The 18,666-nt window shown below is 43.5% G+C and overlaps 2 protein-coding genes and 1 pseudogene across 3 annotated transcripts; all 3 read right to left on the minus strand.

Annotated features, from left to right (window-relative positions):
- Nucleotides 1–9,915: 9,915 nt before the first annotated feature.
- Nucleotides 9,916–12,049, minus strand: LOC310854343 (annotated as a pseudogene). Its single transcript has 3 exons — nucleotides 12,023–12,049; nucleotides 11,024–11,815; nucleotides 9,916–10,694 (listed from the first exon to the last, which is right to left on the minus strand). The product of its transcript is annotated as an uncharacterized misc_RNA (transcript).
- A 61-nt stretch (nucleotides 12,050–12,110) lies between these two features.
- On the minus strand, nucleotides 12,111–14,141 carry LOC310854344 (elongator complex protein 5-like; the record flags this gene model as incomplete). Its single annotated transcript, XM_083758942.1, has 2 exons — nucleotides 12,111–12,953; nucleotides 13,665–14,141. The coding sequence occupies 2 exons, from the start codon at nucleotides 14,139–14,141 to the stop codon at nucleotides 12,111–12,113; spliced, it is 1,320 nt and encodes a 439-aa protein (XP_083615068.1).
- A 181-nt stretch (nucleotides 14,142–14,322) lies between these two features.
- Nucleotides 14,323–15,301, minus strand: LOC310854123 (elongator complex protein 5-like). The gene has a single exon (XM_083758638.1). It carries the CDS (start codon nucleotides 15,258–15,260, stop codon nucleotides 14,370–14,372), a length of 891 nt encoding a protein of 296 aa, XP_083614764.1. The 5' UTR covers nucleotides 15,261–15,301; the 3' UTR covers nucleotides 14,323–14,369.
- Nucleotides 15,302–18,666: the final 3,365 nt, after the last annotated feature.

The following is an 18,666-nucleotide window of genomic DNA, read 5'->3' on the forward strand; positions in this document are numbered from 1 at the left end:
TGGTGCCACGGCATCGTTTTGGTTGCTGGACTGCTGCCTCAGCCCCCCCTCTCTCATTTCTGACAGTAGCAGCCTTCCACATCTGGATGGTGTCATAGGCCTTCTGCAGTCGTGTTATCTGACGGTAGCATGCCTGGCAGATTCGATGGGACTTGGAAGGAGTTTCTTCCAAGTGAACTCCGAACTTTTGGTTCGCTAACGTCTCTTCTCCGGTTACCGTTTGCGTTTTAAATAGTGCATGCACATGCTGCAATACACCGCGTTGTATGACATCAATTCGACACAACCGGCAAATTGATTCCGTCATGATGATGGAGATGTGTGTGAAGATACCGGTACGTGTGGTTCATACATGCAGTCACACTGACAGGTAAATGAATGACGCATGCCTGCATGAAGCGTGAACTACATTGGAGACTCATAGGGGATTCACACTATGGTCCCACTTGGCAGATGTTGTGGTAGTGTGAATGATGCGTACCGTTCCCGGGAGCGGATCGCCCAACCGTCCCCGGGACCGCATGGGGGGAGGGTCTCTGGACCGTTGAAGTGTATTCAGATACGGATCGTAACAATGTGAATGCATGCAGTCGACGAGCCAAGCGTCAACAAAAAAAAAACACAGCCTCTGCACGATGCGTAACACCAGCGCATTTATCAACGTCGCCCTTCTCCTGTTGAATCTGCTTATACGCGCAGCACCGCGCTGATCTTATTCTGCGGACTACACGTGGCTCTTGGGCTTTGCTTGGCACAGTTTCCAAAGTAAAACAAAATAATAATAATGCTAAAGTAGAATCCATAGCAAACTAATACACTGGAGCACAGAACTGACTGACACAGTGAATAGCAGGCAGGCTGACAGTGAAGTAGTATAACGGCAAAAAGCCAAAGAGGCAATGCAATTCAGTGTGTCTGGATTTATTTGAGACAATGTCGCACAGTTGATGGTCAGTGTCTGCGCGCGCCAGCCATCAAGCACACCGTCATCAGGAGGATTAAAGTGTGTTATGCAAGTGTACCCGGGTGCGCTGTTGAATCTCGGGCAATGTGAATCATGGCCATCGGGGACCAGGCAACCGTATTCGGAAACGGTTCCAATTAAACGGATTCAGTCCGTCTCAGTGTGAATCCCCTATTAAATACACCACCATGACACTGACAACATTGATCATGTTAAAAACATTACATTAGAATTAAATACACCTTTCATTTTTGAGGAAGTAATTTATTAAACACTTTAGTTTCCATGGTCGTTGGATTGTAGTAGGACACCACCGCCCAAGGAGCAATTGTTTCCCTTCGGTCTTCCATGTGGAACCCGCCCCTGTCTTTTGATTAGCATTTCATTTGAAACGCAGCGCACTGGGCCACGCCCCTGCTGCACAGGATCTGAGGCCAATTTTCCTAGACTAGTGGCAACGTAATGCGCAATGAACTAAGACAAAATACCTCATTGAAAGTCAATAGGGAGACCTGGCTCACATGTAACCAAATGGACCCTTCTGAGAGGCTAAATGTCATCAAATGGTGGTCCGTGGCTCAAATGCTGCACAGACTTGGCGAGCTTCAGGCACCCAGAAAAACATATTGAAATTTTGTTTCTAGTTCTGGGTGCCTGCCATGCAATGGCAGAAACACAGGTTGAAATCCGCAACCAATACTTAATTCTGGGTGCCTGCCATGCAATGGCAGAAACACAGGTTGAAATCCGCAACCAATACTTAATAATACTCGTATATGTTCCGAAACTTTGACCTCTATGGCCGGCCGCACGATTTACCAAAGCCCCGCAATATATACATCAAAACGTGCGGAATGGTGTGCTTGTGCTTTTCTTTCCGTTTCGGGTTACCGTGCCGACGTAATTCGCAATAAACGACGCGAAAAATGCCCCATGCAAAGTCAATGGGGAAACGCGGGTAAAAACAGAAAACGACACGTTACTTTGGAGCCACATTACTCTGGCATATTGTTACGTAGAAACACGATTTAAACCTCAAACAGCACACAAGGCCATCGACTTTGTCGTGGTTCAGACGGAATTCGAATACGTTGCACGGTTTGCCCGCTATCGCAGTTCAAAGTGTGTGTGGTCTGAGCAAAAATCTCGACTAACAGTGTCGCACGGCCAGAGAGAGAGCGGGTCAGAGGGAGAAGCCAATGTGAAAACTGTAGCGAAATTCTCCGAACAAATCGTCCTCACGGCCAAAATATTAACTTTACACGCATGGGTTTCGGTAATTTTGTAGCCACACTCGTCCTCTTTCACCCAATGTCACAACCACAGCCCAGATTCATACGGTACGTGAACTACAGCCCTGAAAGCGACAGTACCATCATAATGTGTCATGAAACTACATGTTAAATGCCTGATTGAGTCAGCATTTTTTTCATCACAAACACAATTTCTTAACTCGCTCTCATAACCACGTTTTTTATCGTACCAATACCACGATCGCACATGGCGTACCTCAATGTCTCGGGTCACTCACGGCGAAAACAAAAATCGCATTAGACTTTTACTTTTTGCGCTAGAGCAATTTGTTCGGACCGTATGTCTGAACAAATTCTCTCATTGAGTCAGTGTGATTTTAACTTTCAATAGTGGTTGCATTTGCATAGACTTGCCCAGCTGAAATTGATACATTGTTAATGATTAAAGGTGAAGTTGACCACCTCTCACACACGCACGCACGCACACACATGCACACATGTGCACGCACACACACACATTGAAAGTCAATGGAGACAATTGGGGAAACGCGTAACTCTGTAATTTCTCAACCGTTTCAGACGCGGGGTGGCTCGCCAGAACCGGGCCGCCCCCCTGAGCGCACACACACACACACACGCACACGCGCACGCACACACAAAAACACACAAACCCTGTCTTCCTATTGGCTGGCCTTTACACAGCTCCAACTATTGTTTACAACATGCTACAGCCTCAAATTTTGGTACATGGACGTAGACCATCAAGAGGAACAAGCTGTAATGGCTTAATTGCTTAAGCCCCGCCCCTCTGTATTCCTATTGGCTGGCCTTTACACAGCTATAACCTTTGTTTGCAACATGCTACAGTCTTGAAACTTTCCATGCACTTAGACCAAGTTGACCACCTCTCACACACGCGCACACACGAACGCACATGCACACATGTGCACGCACACACACACATTGAAAGTCAATGGAGAAAATCGGGGAAACACGTAACTCTGTCATTTCTCGACCGTTTCAGAAGCAGGGCGGCTCGCTGGAACCGGGCCGCCCCCCCTGAACGAAACCAAATGGACCCTTACAGCTCAGACATCTTAGCATTAGCATGTTAGCATATTAGCATTAGCATGTTAGCATTAGCATGTTAGCATGTTAGCATGTTAGCATTAGCATGTTAGCATGTTAACATTAGCATGTTAGTATTAGCATGTTAGCATGATAGCATTAGCATGTTAGCATTAGCATGTTAGCATGATATCATTAGCATGTTAGCATTAGCATGTTAGCATGATAACATTAGCATGTTAGCGTTAGCATGATATCATGTTAGCATTAGCATGTTAGCATGTTAGCATTAGCATGTTAGCATGATAGCATTAGCATGTTAGCATGATAGCATTAGCATGTTAGCATTAGCATGTTAGCATTAGCATGTTAGCATGATATCATTAGCATGTTAGCATTAGCATGTTAGCATTAGCATGTTAGCTTTAGAATGTTGGTGGCAACGTAATGCGCAATAAACTAAGACAAAATACCCCATTGAAAGTCAATGGGGAGACCTGGCTCACATGTAACCAAATGGACCCTTCTGAGAGGCTAAATGTCATCAAATGGTGGTCCGTGGCTCAAATGCTGCACAGACTTGGCGAGATTCAGGCACCCAGTAAAATTTCTTGAAATTTTGTTTCTAGTTATCGTCGTAGTCAAGACACGAAACTTTGACGTCTATGGCCGGCCGCACGGTTTACCAAAGCCCCGCAATATATACATCGAAACGTGCGGCTCGGCCGGGAATGGTGTGCTTGTGCTTTTCTTTCCGTTTCGGGTTACCGTGCCGACGTAATTCGCAATAAACGACGCGAAAAATGCCCCATGCAAAGTCAATGGGGAAACGCGGGTAAAAACAGAAAACGACACGTTACTTTGGAGCCAGATTACTCTGGCATATTGTTACGTAGAAACACGATTTAAACCTCAAACAGCACACAAGGCCATCGACTTTGTCGTGGTTCAGACGGAATTCGAATACGTTGCACGGTTTGCCCGCTATCGCAGTTCAAAGTGTGTTTGGTCTGAGCAAAAATCTCGATTTAGAGTGTCGCACGGCCAGAGAGAGAGCGGGTCAGAGGGACAAGACATTGTGAAGACTGTAGCGAAATTCTCCGAACAAATCGTCCTCACGGCCAAAATATTAACTTTACACGCATGGGTTTCGGTAATTTTGTAGCCACACTCGTCCTCTTTCACCCAATGTCACAACCACAGCCCAGATTCATACGATACGTGAACTACAGCCCTGAAAGCGACAGGTGTACCATCATAATGTGTCATACAACTCCATGTTAAATGCCAGAATGAGTCAGCAATTTTTTCATCACAAACACAATTTCTTAACTCGCTCTCATAACCACGTTTTTTATCGTACCAATAACACGATCGCACACGGCGTACCTCAATGTCTCGGGTCACTCACGGCGAAAACAAAAATCGCATTTGACGTTAACTTTTTGCGATAGAGCAATTTGTTCGGACATACGTTCTCTCACTGAGTCAGTGTGGTTTTAACTTTCAATAGTGTTTGCATTCGCATAGACTAGCCCTAGCCCAGGTGAAATTGATACTTTGTTAATGATTCAAGGTCAAGTTGACCACCTCTCAAACACGCACACACAAGAACACACATGCACGCACATGCACACATGTGCACGCACACACACACATTGGAAGTCAATGGAGAAAATCGGGGAAACACGTAACTCTGTCATTTCTCGACCGTTTCAGAAGCAGGGCGGCTCGCCGGAACCGGGCCGCCCCCCTGAACGAAACCAAATGGACCCTTACAGCTCAGACATCTTAGCATTAGCATGTTAGCATGATAGCATTAGCATGATAGCATGTTAGCATGTTACTATTAGCATGTTAGCATTAGCATGTTAGCATGTTAGCATTAGCATGTTAGCATTAGCATGTTAGCATATTAGCATGTTAGCATTAGCATGTTAGCATGATAGCATTAACATGTTAGCATTATCATGTTAGCATGATAGCATTAGCATGTTAGCATATTAGCATTAGCATGTTAACATGTTAGCATTAGCATGTTAGCATTAGCATGTTAGCATTAGCATGTTAGCATGATAGCATTAGCATGTTAGCATGTTAGCATGATAGCATTAGCATGATAGCATTAGCATGTTAGCATTAGCATGTTTGCATGATAGCATTAGCATGTTAGCATGTTAGCATGATAGCATTAGCATGTTAGCATGTTAGCATTAGCATGTTAGCATTAGCATGTTGACATGATAGCATTAGCATGTTAGCATTAGCATGTTAGCAGCATGCTAGCATTTTAGCATGATATCATGTTAGAATTAGCATGTTAGCATTAAAATGTTAGCATGCTAGCATGTTTGCATGTTAGCATGTTAGCATTATAATGTTGGTGGCAACGTAATGCGCAATGAACTAAGACAAAATACCTCATTGAAAGTCAATGGGGAGACCTGGCTCACATGTAACCAAATGGACCCTTCTGAGAGGCTAAATGTCATCAAATGGTGGTCCGTGGCTCAAATGCTGCACAGACTTGGCGAGCTTCAGGCACCCAGTAAAATTTATTGATTTTTTTTTTCTAGTTATACAATGATTTCTGTTATACACACTTATGAGTGCGGATAACTGTAATTAAACAGGTGATCACTGGCACACTGGCATAAGTGTGATGTGTGATGTGTGAGAGGGGTGTTTTTTTATTTTAAAATTAAGTATTCAAAAAGGTTATAGCTCAGTTAAATGAAGTCCCCTCACATCTATATACAAATTACATCTTGCACATAATTCTATAGTCATTCAAACTCCTAACTCTGACGGTGGAGGGAGTCTGTATTATTACATGTTGATGTGAAAGAAATAAGAATACACATGAAGAAGAATGTTTTGTATAGCCCATGGACAAATATTTGATTTTGATGCTGCATCATAATTAAACTTACTAGTGATGATATGGCGCGCACACTGACTATCAAGATAATTTAAACATGTCAAAAAGGTTGTCAACCTCTGCTGTAGGCTACATGGCTCCTAGTCACTTCCACCCCCTTCTTTATGCCAGCATTGATAGGACTCCCTGTTAAAAAGGTTTTTTCAATCAATTATCAATGAGGGGAAATATTGTACTGTCCACTACACTGCTTTAATAAATACATACGCTATTGTTTGAGTGCATTTTATCAATGCATATATGGAAAGTTAAATAACATAACTGTAACGCCAACCCTTTTACAATATGGTAATTGCCTGGGAATTTCGGTAATTATTACTATCATTCCTTCATTGCGACAAAAATTCTCCTTAAACATTCAACTTCTGTACACGGCTTTAATAGGCCTAAATATTTATGAGAAATGCTGCATCTTATCAATGGCTATGGAAAATTAGTTTTAACACAAACATGCTGTAACCCGCTCCTTTTACAATATCATACACCAATCTGTAATTACGCTGTTGTGTGATGAAACCATATTGAAGTGTCTCTATTCACTTGGTGTGAGCTTGGTTTACTGAACCGAACTATAAAAGGCAGTATATTGTTAATATGAGATTAAGATATTTTTGTAACCAATATAAAATGCTGTCTGCAGCCTTGAGTGATTGCAGAGCTGTATTAATAAAAGGCATCCATGAAAAACATGACAGTTTAGTATACAACTAGGTTGAGGGTGTTGCATTACAGAGAGACAGATACAAGTACAATTAAAGTGTGGTATGAACAGCTTTATTTATTTACTTTTCAGCCTGAAGTAGGCTATATGCAGTCCATGAAATAACAACCACCACTACCAGCGAGACACAGAAGAAAATAACTTGTTTACAATACATGCAAACAGGTATCAGGCAAGTACACTTATATAGGACATTATAACAGCTTCATGATCCATGAACAGTCACATAAACATGTTACATGCATAGATTAAACATTTAATCTGATATACTGCACCCTGATTAGACCTCAATAGTTCAGTAGCCATTTAACAACAATTCCGAAGTTATTTTTTGACAGATTAGAACACTAAAATGTCTGTATATAGTATGCGAGTCATGCATCAGTTTGTGGACAAAAATAAATATAAAATGATTGAAAGAGAAAGAACACACTAAAATGTATCATAGCTTTAACTGGGGAACGTTTATCAATCTACAGAAGTCTGTGACAAATTCTCATTTTATATGCTGTGCGCAAAAGCTTTTATACATAACTTCAAAATAATAAGTAGAATCACACCTGAGCCTGTAAATTAACTTACACAAATAATGCCATGTTGTCCTTCATAGCACCAATCTTTTGTTTTAGCATAAAAACAAACAAACTACTGTCCTTCATAGCACCAATCTTTTGTTTTAGCATAAAAACAAACAAACTACTGTCCTTCATAGCACCAATCTTTTGTTTTAGCATAAAAACAAACAAACTACAAAGTGTTTCTGGAAAATCTGTTGGAATATAGTAAGACTGGAATGAACTTTCTAAAGATTTTAGGAATGCCAGTCATTCACAGTAACATTCCACATTGAAACCAAGAGGAACAGTAGTGTAACAAATCTCCCCACTAACAAATAACACTTATCAAAAGTTATTCAACTGCACCCACTCTCTCTACCCAGCACACGATTCGAATTGGCATAGGCTTTAACATTAAGGGAAGGAAAAATCAGTCATCTTTAAATGTTTCCACGTGATTCATTATTGGGTATACGTGTAGTGAATAGTTACATTGCATTCAATCTATATACAGCTAGGTCCATAAGTATGAACAGACTGTGACAAGTTTGATAATTTTAGATCCATACTTTCATAACTTTAGATGTCGAATGACGCCGTCAGTGTGATTAAAGTCAGACAGTCGGTCTGTGTGTGTACGTGCGTAGTGTACCGAGCTAACCTTGCAAACCACAGGCCACAGCACTGGACAGTTATGTCTTATGACATGATCCATATGGCCGACTCCATAGGAAGATCACGACACTGCCCTCATCAAACTCTGGATAGCCATACATGGAGAAGACTAGATCATCACCTAGATTTGCATTATATGGAGATTCAGAACTGGAGCTGTCCTGTTCTGACATTCCATATGTTGATCCTTCCCCACCTGTCCTTCCTCTTCGATGTCTCCCTTTTGACAGATACCTGTCCATTTAAACTCTAGACGGGCCTGCCGCAAAGGTATTAGTCCAGCCGCGAAAACTAGAGTTCTCAACAGTCCCAGAAATTAAGGCCCGGCACAAATGGCACTGGAACTTGCAATGGTGTACGGACATGCTACTAGGGCTAATTGAAACTGCATCCAGCAGCGTAAAAGCAGTCAATGCTGCAGAACCCTTGCATGTCATCGTCAGAATAAAAGGACAGTATAGCTGCCCTCTACGTCCAGTCCCCCTTGTAGCCTATTGGGTCTTTATACGTGGAGAGGCACTGTCTGCATGTGCCGATCTGTAATGGCACACAGATTTGAGTGCAGGTTTCGTAGTACACCCACATCGCCACGGCATTTATAAAGTGATCGCAAACAGCTGATCCTTCCTTAATTTTGTTCTCACGTTAATAAATGTCACGGCTGACTAACTGGTGTGTTGTTAAATAAATAAACAACGAACACCTGCATGAATTAAATAAAGTTGTAGGCCTACCCTGTCTGTTTCCCTCTCACCTCGCTTGCCTTGCTGTCATGTCCACACACGCACGCACCTACATGACACATCGACATCGCATCGCCATGAATGGAATACGTTTGGGCTGGCCTATATTAATTTTACCCATTCGTGCGCAGTGCACGGCGAAGGCGTGATACTGCGCACTGCTGTGATATTAAAGTCCTGTGGGTGAGTGTCAGTGATGCCTGCATGAGAGATAGGCTATCAAGTCGTCAAGGCAGTCATAATCAACGTTTATGTAGTGATTTGATCATTGATGAACGAATCATAAACATATGGATGAAGGCTTGCTTGCATGTGTGCTGGTATGTGTTGGCGACACACGCCGCGACCCCCGAAAATGATCACGCTTTTATCTGAACTGTCAAAACTAAGCACTTATTTAAATGGTGAATGATTAAGCCCCTTACGCCTATAGCCTGCTAGTACTTACTACAAATAGGCAAGCTGTATGCTTGTCATTGTCACTTGGAAATAAAGGCGTGCAGTCCATTTATGCCTTTTTTTAAATAATATCATAATCACATATGCCGCATCACCCCATGCGCTCCAAAATCATCTCACGAGTGCGCTCGCATAACATGGCCAGTAAAGCACTGTTTGATTAAGCACAAACTAATACATTGTAAACATGTTATATTGTTTTTAATTGCGCGATTTTAATTACTTGTAAAGTTGGAAATCTCTCTTGTTTTTTACATACACATACCGTTTTATATTAACATTTTAGGAGTGAAAACATATGTTTAAATGCCTGTGACAGCCTCTCAGCTGGTCAAACAATGCTGCTCCGCTGTTCTACTACAGCAAAACAGTTGAGGACAAAGCGTACACCAGCTGCCGAGCAGACGTGGGTTTTGAACGTTGTCACGTTCAATTTCAAGCTTTGCCGGAAATGTTAAATGCCAAAAATGTCGGTAATTTCAGCGTGCGCCCATATTTTGGCGTACGCACGGTTGATAAATGAGGGCATTACTGTCAAGCCAGGCAAAGTGTGCCTCCTTCAAAAAGGTCTTCCTTCTCAGCACCTCCCAGAACCGTCTGCAAGCAAGAGCAAGGGTGCGGTCCTGATTCAAGGAGAACTGATTTCTTCTCTTTACTGAAGACAAAGGGAAGAGACAGTTTTTCCTTGGCTTCTCGCTCTGTGTTGGATAAGCGAAGGTCAGGTTGGCTGCTGGGTCCGCCTCAAGTTCACCAGGTTCAGCCTGTATGGTTCCAGGTTGACATGGCTTGCTCTGTACTGTGACTGTAAGATCATCTTTGATCGTGAAAATATCTTCGTGTTGCATAACCTTCCCAGACTTTAAGCGTCTTGTTGTTTTTGCGGCCGCTTCATGTCCTCTGAGCCCAGGAGTCAAAGCGATGACTGCAGTGGCCAAGTGGCCCACACTTCCTACGATGCCATGCTGATGAAGGTCTGAGTGCAGCAGGCCAATAACTGTTCTCACAGCTTCCCCTTTCTTTAGTTGCTGAAGACATTTACAGATGGCAAAGGGGCTGAGATGTCTCAAAACCCACGAAATAGAGTCAATTACTAGGGTCACCGGCCTTGACTGTGGTGTTTGCTTGATAAGATTGACAATCTCCTCGGCAGAGAACTGTTGAACTGTGAAAGGTGGATGTTCGGTCCATCCAAGGGGGTCCAAGTATGCATTGTGAAAGTGTAGCCTTTGAATGGAAGATCCTTTCAATCCATCATTAAGCTCTTCTTCACTAACATCAAAGCCCAAGATCTTCCTTAGCACTTTGCTTGGCAGCTGTGAACATACAATGAGTAATTATGAATGAAATGTTGTAATAGCCTTGTAACAAGGACAGTAAGGATGTTTCATTCTATAACCATCATCACATTTGTGTCCTGTAGATAACATACTGTATTGTATGTAGTCATTGTCTAAATATCAGATTCTGCAACTGCAAGAGAATTGCTTAGATGTGCTTTACAGAAAAATATAGCTACTTGCCTGCAAAATGCCAAATCCACTGCCCATTCCCTGCAGATTGACTCTCTCTGAATCCCAATCAGAATCCGAATCCACAGGTATTCAACGGGACGGTCTCCTACTGCCAAAATATTATTGAGTACTGAGCAGTGGGCCAGGCAAAGTGTGCTTCCTTCAAAAAGGTCTTCCTTCTCAGCACCTCCCAGAACCGTCTGCAAGCAAGAGCAAGGGTGCGGTCCTGATTCAAGGAGAACTGATTTATTCTCTTTACTGAAGACAAAGGGAAGAGACAGTTTTTCCTTGGCTTCTCGCTCTGTGTTGGATAAGCGAAGGTTGAAGGTCAGGTTGGCTGCTGGGTCCGCCTCAAGTTCACCAGGTTCAGCCTGTATGGTTCCAGGTTGACATGGCTTGCTCTGTACTGTGACTGTAAGATCATCTTTGATCGTGAAAATATCTTCGTGTTGCATAACCTTCCCAGACTTTAAGCGTCTTGTTGTTTTTGCGGCCGCTTCATGTCCTCTGAGCCCAGGAGTCAAAGCGATGACTGCAGTGGCCAAGTGGCCCACACTTCCTACGATGCCATGCTGATGAAGGTCTGAGTGCAGCAGGCCAATAACTGTTCTCACAGCTTCCCCTTTCTTTAGTTGCTGAAGACATTTACAGATGGCAAAGGGGCTGAGATGTCTCAAAACCCACGAAATAGAGTCAATTACTAGGGTCACCGGCCTTGACTGTGGTGTTTGCTTGATAAGATTGACAATCTCCTCGGCAGAGAACTGTTGAACTGTGAAAGGTGGATGTTCGGTCCATCCAAGGGGGTCCAAGTATGCATTGTGAAAGTGTAGCCTTTGAATGGAAGATCCTTTCAATCCATCATTAAGCTCTTCTTCACTAACATCAAAGCCCAAGATCTTCCTTAGCACTTTGCTTGGCAGCTGTGAACATACAATGAGTAATTACGAATGAAATGTTGTAATAGCCTTGTAACAAGGACAGTAAGGATGTTTCATTCTATAACCATCATCACATTTGTGTCCTGTAGATAACATACTGTATTGTATGTAGTCATTGTCTAAATATCAGATTCTGCAACTGCAAGATAATTGCTTAGATGTGCTTTACAGAAAAATATAGCTACTTGCCTGCACAATGCCAAATCCACTGCCCATTCCCTGCAGATTGACTCTCTCTGAATCCCAATCAGAATCCGAATCCACTGGCTCCTCCACCTTACAGGTATTCAACGGGACGGTCTCCTACTGCCAAAATATTATTGAGTACTGAGCAGTGGGCCAGGCAAAGTGTGCTTCCTTCAAAAAGGTCTTCCTTCTCAGCACCTCCCAGAACCGTCTGCAAGCAAGAGCAAGGGTGCGGTCCTGATTCAAGGAGAACTGATTTCTTCTCTTTACTGAAGACAAAGGGAAGAGACAGTTTTTCCTTGGCTTCTCGCTCTGTGATGGATAAGCGAAGGTTGAAGGTCAGGTTGGCTGCTGGGTCCGCCTCAAGTTCACCAGGTTCAGCCTGTATGGTTCCAGGTTGACATGGCTTGCTCTGTACTGTGACTGTAAGATCATCTTTGATCGTGGAAATATCTTCGTGTTGCATAACCTTCCCAGACTTTAAGCGTCTTGTTGTTTTTGCGGCCGCTTCATGTCCTCTGAGCCCAGGAGTCAAAGCGATGACTGCAGTGGCCAAGTGGCCCACACTTCCTACGATGCCATGCTGATGAAGGTCTGAGTGCAGCAGGCCAATAACTGTTCTCACAGCTTCCCCTTTCTTTAGTTGCTGAAGACATTTACAGATGGCAAAGGGGCTGAGATGTCTCAAAACCCACGAAATAGAGTCAATTACTAGGGTCACCGGCCTTGACTGTGGTGTTTGCTTGATAAGATTGACAATCTCCTCGGCAGAGAACTGTTGAACTGTGAAAGGTGAATGTTCGGTCCATCCAAGGGGGTCCAAGTATGCATTGTGAAAGTGTAGCCTTTGAATGGAAGATCCTTTCAATCCATCATTAAGCTCTTCTTCACTAACATCAAAGCCCAAGATCTTCCTTAGCACTTTGCTTGGCAGCTGTGAACATACAATGAGTAATTACGAATGAAATGTTGTAATAGCCTTGTAACAAGGACAGTAAGGATGTTTCATTCTATAACCATCATCACATTTGTGTCCTGTAGATAGCATACTGTATTGTATGTAGTCATTGTCTAAATATCAGATTCTGCAACTGCAAGAGAATTGCTTAGATGTGCTTCACATAAAAATATAGCTACTTGCCTGCAAAATGCCAAATCCACTGCCCATTCCCTGCAGATTGACTCTCTCTGAATCCCAATCAGAATCCGAATCCACTGGCTCCTCCACCTTACAGGTCTTCAACGGGACGGTCTCCTACTGCCAAAATAGTATTGAGTACTGAGCAGTGGGTAAGCTGAGCATTATTTAAATAAATAAATAAAGAATTATATGAGAGGAAGAAGAGAAACAGATCTGTCCATATTGCACGTAGCCCTTATTGCACATGGCCCAATGCACAGTGTGCTAAACTAAGGTCCAGAGACCATGTTCCACAAGTCCAGTGGCCATATCACACGAGTCCACATAGTGTTTATAGACTAGGATGTGTCCCAGATGTGTCCAGAGTTTAGGTAGATGACAGTGGAGGGGAAGAAGCTGTTCCTAAGTCTGCAGGACTTGGAACCCAGGCTCCTAAAACGTTGAGGGGAGGAGGGCAAACAGACTGTGGTTGGGGTGAGAGGGGTCCTTTATGATTTTATGAGCCTTCCTCAGGCACCGACTGTCATAGATGGCCTTGACAGGGAGAGATGATCCGGTGATGCGTTGGGCAGTTTTCACCACCCTTTGCAGTGCCTTCCGGTCAGAGGCTGTACAGTTTCCGTACCAGACCGTGGTGCAGTATGTGAGGATGCTCTCGATGGCGCAGCGGTAGAAATTCCCCAGGATCTGAGGAGATAGATTTACTTTCCTCAGTCTCCTCTGAAAGAAGAGACGCTGGTGGGCCTTCTTGACCAGAGACGCGGTGTTGAGGGTCCAGGAGAGGTCCTCAGAGATGTGGACCCCCAGGAATTTAAAGCTGAGCTCCTTGGTCTTCTTGGTGTTCAACGCCAGGTTGTTGTCGGCACACCACAACGCCAGACACAGGATCTCCTCCCTGTAGGCCGTCTCATCGTTGTCTTTGATGAGACCCACCACCGTTGTGTCATCTGCAAATTTGATGATGGTTTTGGTGCCGTACATAGGGGTGCAGTCGTGGGTGAAGAGGGAGTAGAGAAGGGGGCTCAGCACACAGCCTTGTGGGACACCAGTGCTCAGGGTTAGGGTGGAGGAGGTGAGGTTGCCTATCCTAACAGACTGAGGCCTGTCAGTGAGGAAGTCGAGGGTCCAGTTGCAGATGGAGGGAGTGATGTCCACTCAAGGTTGGCACAAAACGGAAACTCCAGTGGGTTTCTATGCCCTGCCCTAGGCCTAGACGTCAAGATCATCATCAGGATCCTCCTGGTCATAGTCGTCATTGGCATCAGGCTCATACAGAATCTTCCCTGAACCGGGGCCTGATTTGAGGAGAACTGATTTCTTCTCTTTACTGAAGACAAAGGGAAGAGACAGTTTTTCCTTGGCTTCTCGCTCTGTGTTGGATAAGCGAAGGTTGAAGGTCAGGTTGGCTGCTGGGTCCGCCTCAAGTTCACCAGGTTCAGCCTGTATGGTTCCAGGTTGACATGGCTTGCTCTGTACTGTGACTGTAAGATCATCTTTGATCGTGAAAATATCTTCGTGTTGCATAACCTTCCCAGACTTTAAGCGTCTTGTTGTTTTTGCGGCCGCTTCATGTCCTCTGAGCCCAGGAGTCAAAGCGATGACTGCAGTGGCCAAGTGGCCCACACTTCCTACGATGCCATGCTGATGAAGGTCTGAGTGCAGCAGGCCAATAACTGTTCTCACAGCTTCCCCTTTCTTTAGTTGCTGAAGACATTTACAGATGGCAAAGGGGCTGAGATGTCTCAAAACCCACGAAATAGAGTCAATTACTAGGGTCACCGGCCTTGACTGTGGTGTTTGCTTGATAAGATTGACAATCTCCTCGGCAGAGAACTGTTGAACTGTGAAAGGTGAATGTTCGGTCCATCCAAGGGGGTCCAAGTATGCATTGTGAAAGTGTAGCCTTTGAATGGAAGATCCTTTCAATCCATCATTAAGCTCTTCTTCACTAACATCAAAGCCCAAGACATGGACAACTTCCGCCCTGTCTAATGCTGCTTTTATGAAGCTCTTGAGAAGGCGTCGACCAGAGTAGTTTACAGAATCCTGAATTATAATAAAGCCTCCTGCTTCGATTCCTTGCACCATGTCAAGCAACATGGTCACTTTGGTCAGATTGGATCCAAGTAACTTCAGCTAGCTACTATCTAGCATGTCCCTGTTGTGCCTAGCATAGTTGTGCCTCTCCTTGTAGGCTTTGTAGGTCCAGTAGTTTTGTTGGCTTTGTGATGTCACATGACGTCACAAAGCCTTTTGTTGGCTTTGTGATGTCACGTCACTGATGAAGGAAGGGACATCACTTAGTATATTTTCCTGGGAGCGTTAGGAAGAGCTCAAAAAGGTAGAGGCGCGTGCGTCATGCGCAACAGCGCATTTGAGGGAACCATAGTTCTACCAATATGCACAGGCCTGTCTCACCCATAGTTTGGGCTATGACGATGGTTGAAGCATCCTTGGAAAGCTCTCGGTGTATAGAATCGAGCCATTCACAACCCAACATGACTCAGCCATATTATTTTTTCGTCCAATGGGTACTGGTGGTCCGTAGCAGTGATTGGACGTGTCTCGCTGTCAATCAGGTTAGTTTTCGTCGTGAGCTCACAGAAAGGAAACAATAGTATGCAAATTAATCATGAAGGATGCATCTTTGGCAATTAGGACTGAAAGCCAACTTTTTTATAAGTTTTGATGGAGTAACCGAGCCACAATTTGCAATGTTTTTTTTTTTGCAAACTTTGTTTGTTTACGTTTTCGATGCTAGAGAGACGAGTTTACATCATATAAAATCATCAGCATCGTTTTTGGACAGGATGTGCCTAACCTTTGCAATATTTCGCAGGTGAAAAAAGGCAGTCTTTGAGATTTGTTTGATGTGAAAGACATATCTTGATCAAAGGTAACTCCCAGATTCTTTACAGTGGCCTTGGAGGCCAAGGTAATGCCATCTAGGGAAAAGTTCTCATCGGCTAGCTTGTCTCTTAGGGGCTTAGGGCCGATCACGATAACTTCCGTTTTGTCAGAGTTGAGGAGTAGGTAATTACGGGTCATCCAACTCTTTATGTCTTTAAGACATGCTTGAAGTTTGACTAATTGGTCCGTTTCGTTCGGTTTCATCGATAGATATAGTTGAGTGTCGTCCGCGTAACAATGGTTACCCAGAGGGAGCATATATAAGGAGAAAAATATTGGTCCAAGCACAGAGCCACAGAGCCATATTTGACCTTTTCACGTGTTGAGGAGCCATCATTGACATTTACAAACTGAAATCGATCAGACAGATAGGACTCGAACCATTTCAGTGCGGTACCCCTGATGCCAACCAGATGCTCCAGTCTCTGTAGCAGAATGTGGTGGTCAATAGTGTCAAATGCAGCACTAAGGTCCAGCAACACCAGCATGGAGAGGAGGTTATTATCTGCTGCAGTCAGGAGGTCATTTGTAACTCTCAGCAATGCCGTCTCAGTGCTATGGTTAGCTCTGAAGCCTGACTGAAAGCCTTCTAATAAATTGTTGTTATGTAAAAAGTCACATAACTGTTTGGCGACTGCTTTCTCGAGAATTTTGGAGAGAAATGGAAGGTTCAATACAGGTCTATAGTTAGCTAGAATGCCTGCATCAAGAGTAGGCTTTTTGAGTAGAGGTTTAAAGATACCTTAAAAGATTGTGTCACCAAGGACATATTGATCATATTGAGTAGGCATGTACCAACCGGAGGCAGGACCTCTTTGAGTAATCTAGTCGGAACTGGATCCAGGGTACATTGATTTTGAGGAAGATATCATTGAAGTGAAATCAGAGAGCTCGATTGGAGAGAAACTATCCATATATATATTTGGGTGTGCGGCCATCTCTAAGACCACCATATTTGGGGGCAGTCCAGTGGGAGCCGAGAGTAGTTGTAGATCAATTTGATCTCTGATAGTTTCTATTTTGCCACTGAAGAACCTCATGAAATCATTACTATTGAGAGTTGTAGGAATACGTGGATCAGTGGAATCACGGCTTTTTGTCAGTTTTGCCAAAGTATCAAATAGAAACTTTGGGTTACTTTTGTTTTCCTCTATTAGGGATGAATAATAGGTGGCTCTGGCCGTGTCGAGAGCCTTTTTGTATATTTTGAGGCTATTCTGCCAGACTATACATGATTCTTTCTGTTTGGTTGAGCGCCATTTTTTTTCATGACGACAGTATCAACAAGTTGATCGAGTTGAGGAGGACTATATGTGTGGAGGTCCTCTATTTTGTTGAAATATACTGAGTTGATGGCTGATGGAACTATTTCCTTGAATTTATTTACAGCGCTCTCAGATATACTTCTGCCAAGGACATTTTTGTCCAGTGGTGTATAATTGATCAATGTAAAATCGAAGGTGATCAGATAATGATCAGAGAGGTCACGATTTTGTGGAAAAACTGTGAGGTGCTCTATTGTAATACCATAGACCAGAATGAGGTCAAGGGTATGGTTGAGAATGTGGGTAGGTTTGTCTACACACTGAGAGAAACCGATTGAATCAATCAATGAGATGAACGCTCTATTCAGGCTATCAGTTCCTATGTCTGCGTGAATATTTAGACCACCAATTAAGATGATTTTATTAGACTCCAGGACTAGACTTGATAGAAATTCCGAAAATTCGGATAGAAATTGTGTGTAGGCGCCGGGGGGGCGGTACACTGTAATGACTATCAGCGGCTGTATTGATTTCCAGCTTGGGTGTGAAAGGTTGACAATCAAGCTTTCAAATGATTTGTATGTGTCTGTGCTTTGGTGGTCACATTGTGTGAAAGAGGACACGTGTAGCTACAATATGACCAAAGAGCATCCGTGTAAAGTGAATATTTTGGCCAGGACGACAATTTGTTTGGTAGATTTCCGAGGGAAGAATTTCAATTTCCACACTCTACTCAAGGAGGCCCCGCACTCTAAAGGCTCATTACGCCAGTTTTTGGTGATATGTTATCACCGTTTTTTTTTTAATATATATTTTTCTTTATTCAGAGAGGTCATTATTGTTATTGGTGACATTTGGTGAATTTAAAAATTTCAAGCTTTAGGAAAAACATCACGTCTACCAGCCAGGTGGATATAGGTGGGGGGGAAGGGGATTTCCACTTGAGCAGAATCCTCCTTCATGCCAAAAGGGAGGTGAATGCGATTACATCTGCAATTCTGCATGGGTGAATTAGTGTGTCACTGGGGACCCCAAAGATGGCTATGCGAGGGCATGGTTGGATATCCAATGCCAGGACATCTGATAGGGTTTTTAAAAAAGAGACCCAAAATATATATAGTTTGGGGCAAAAAAAAGAACATGTGACTAAGATCAGCAGGGGCGTGGTTACATCGGTCACATTGGTTGTTCACATTAGGATATATCTCTGCTAGTCGGGCTTTGGAGTAATGGATCCTGTGGAGGACTTTAAACTGTATAAGACTCAATCGTGCACACGAAGTGGAAGAATGAACCCTTTTCTATTGCTTTACCCCACCAATTATCCGAGA

This window comes from Protomyctophum parallelum (assembly GCF_964188405.1).
Source record: "Protomyctophum parallelum genome assembly, chromosome: 23".
NCBI lineage: Eukaryota > Metazoa > Chordata > Actinopteri > Myctophiformes > Myctophidae > Protomyctophum > Protomyctophum parallelum.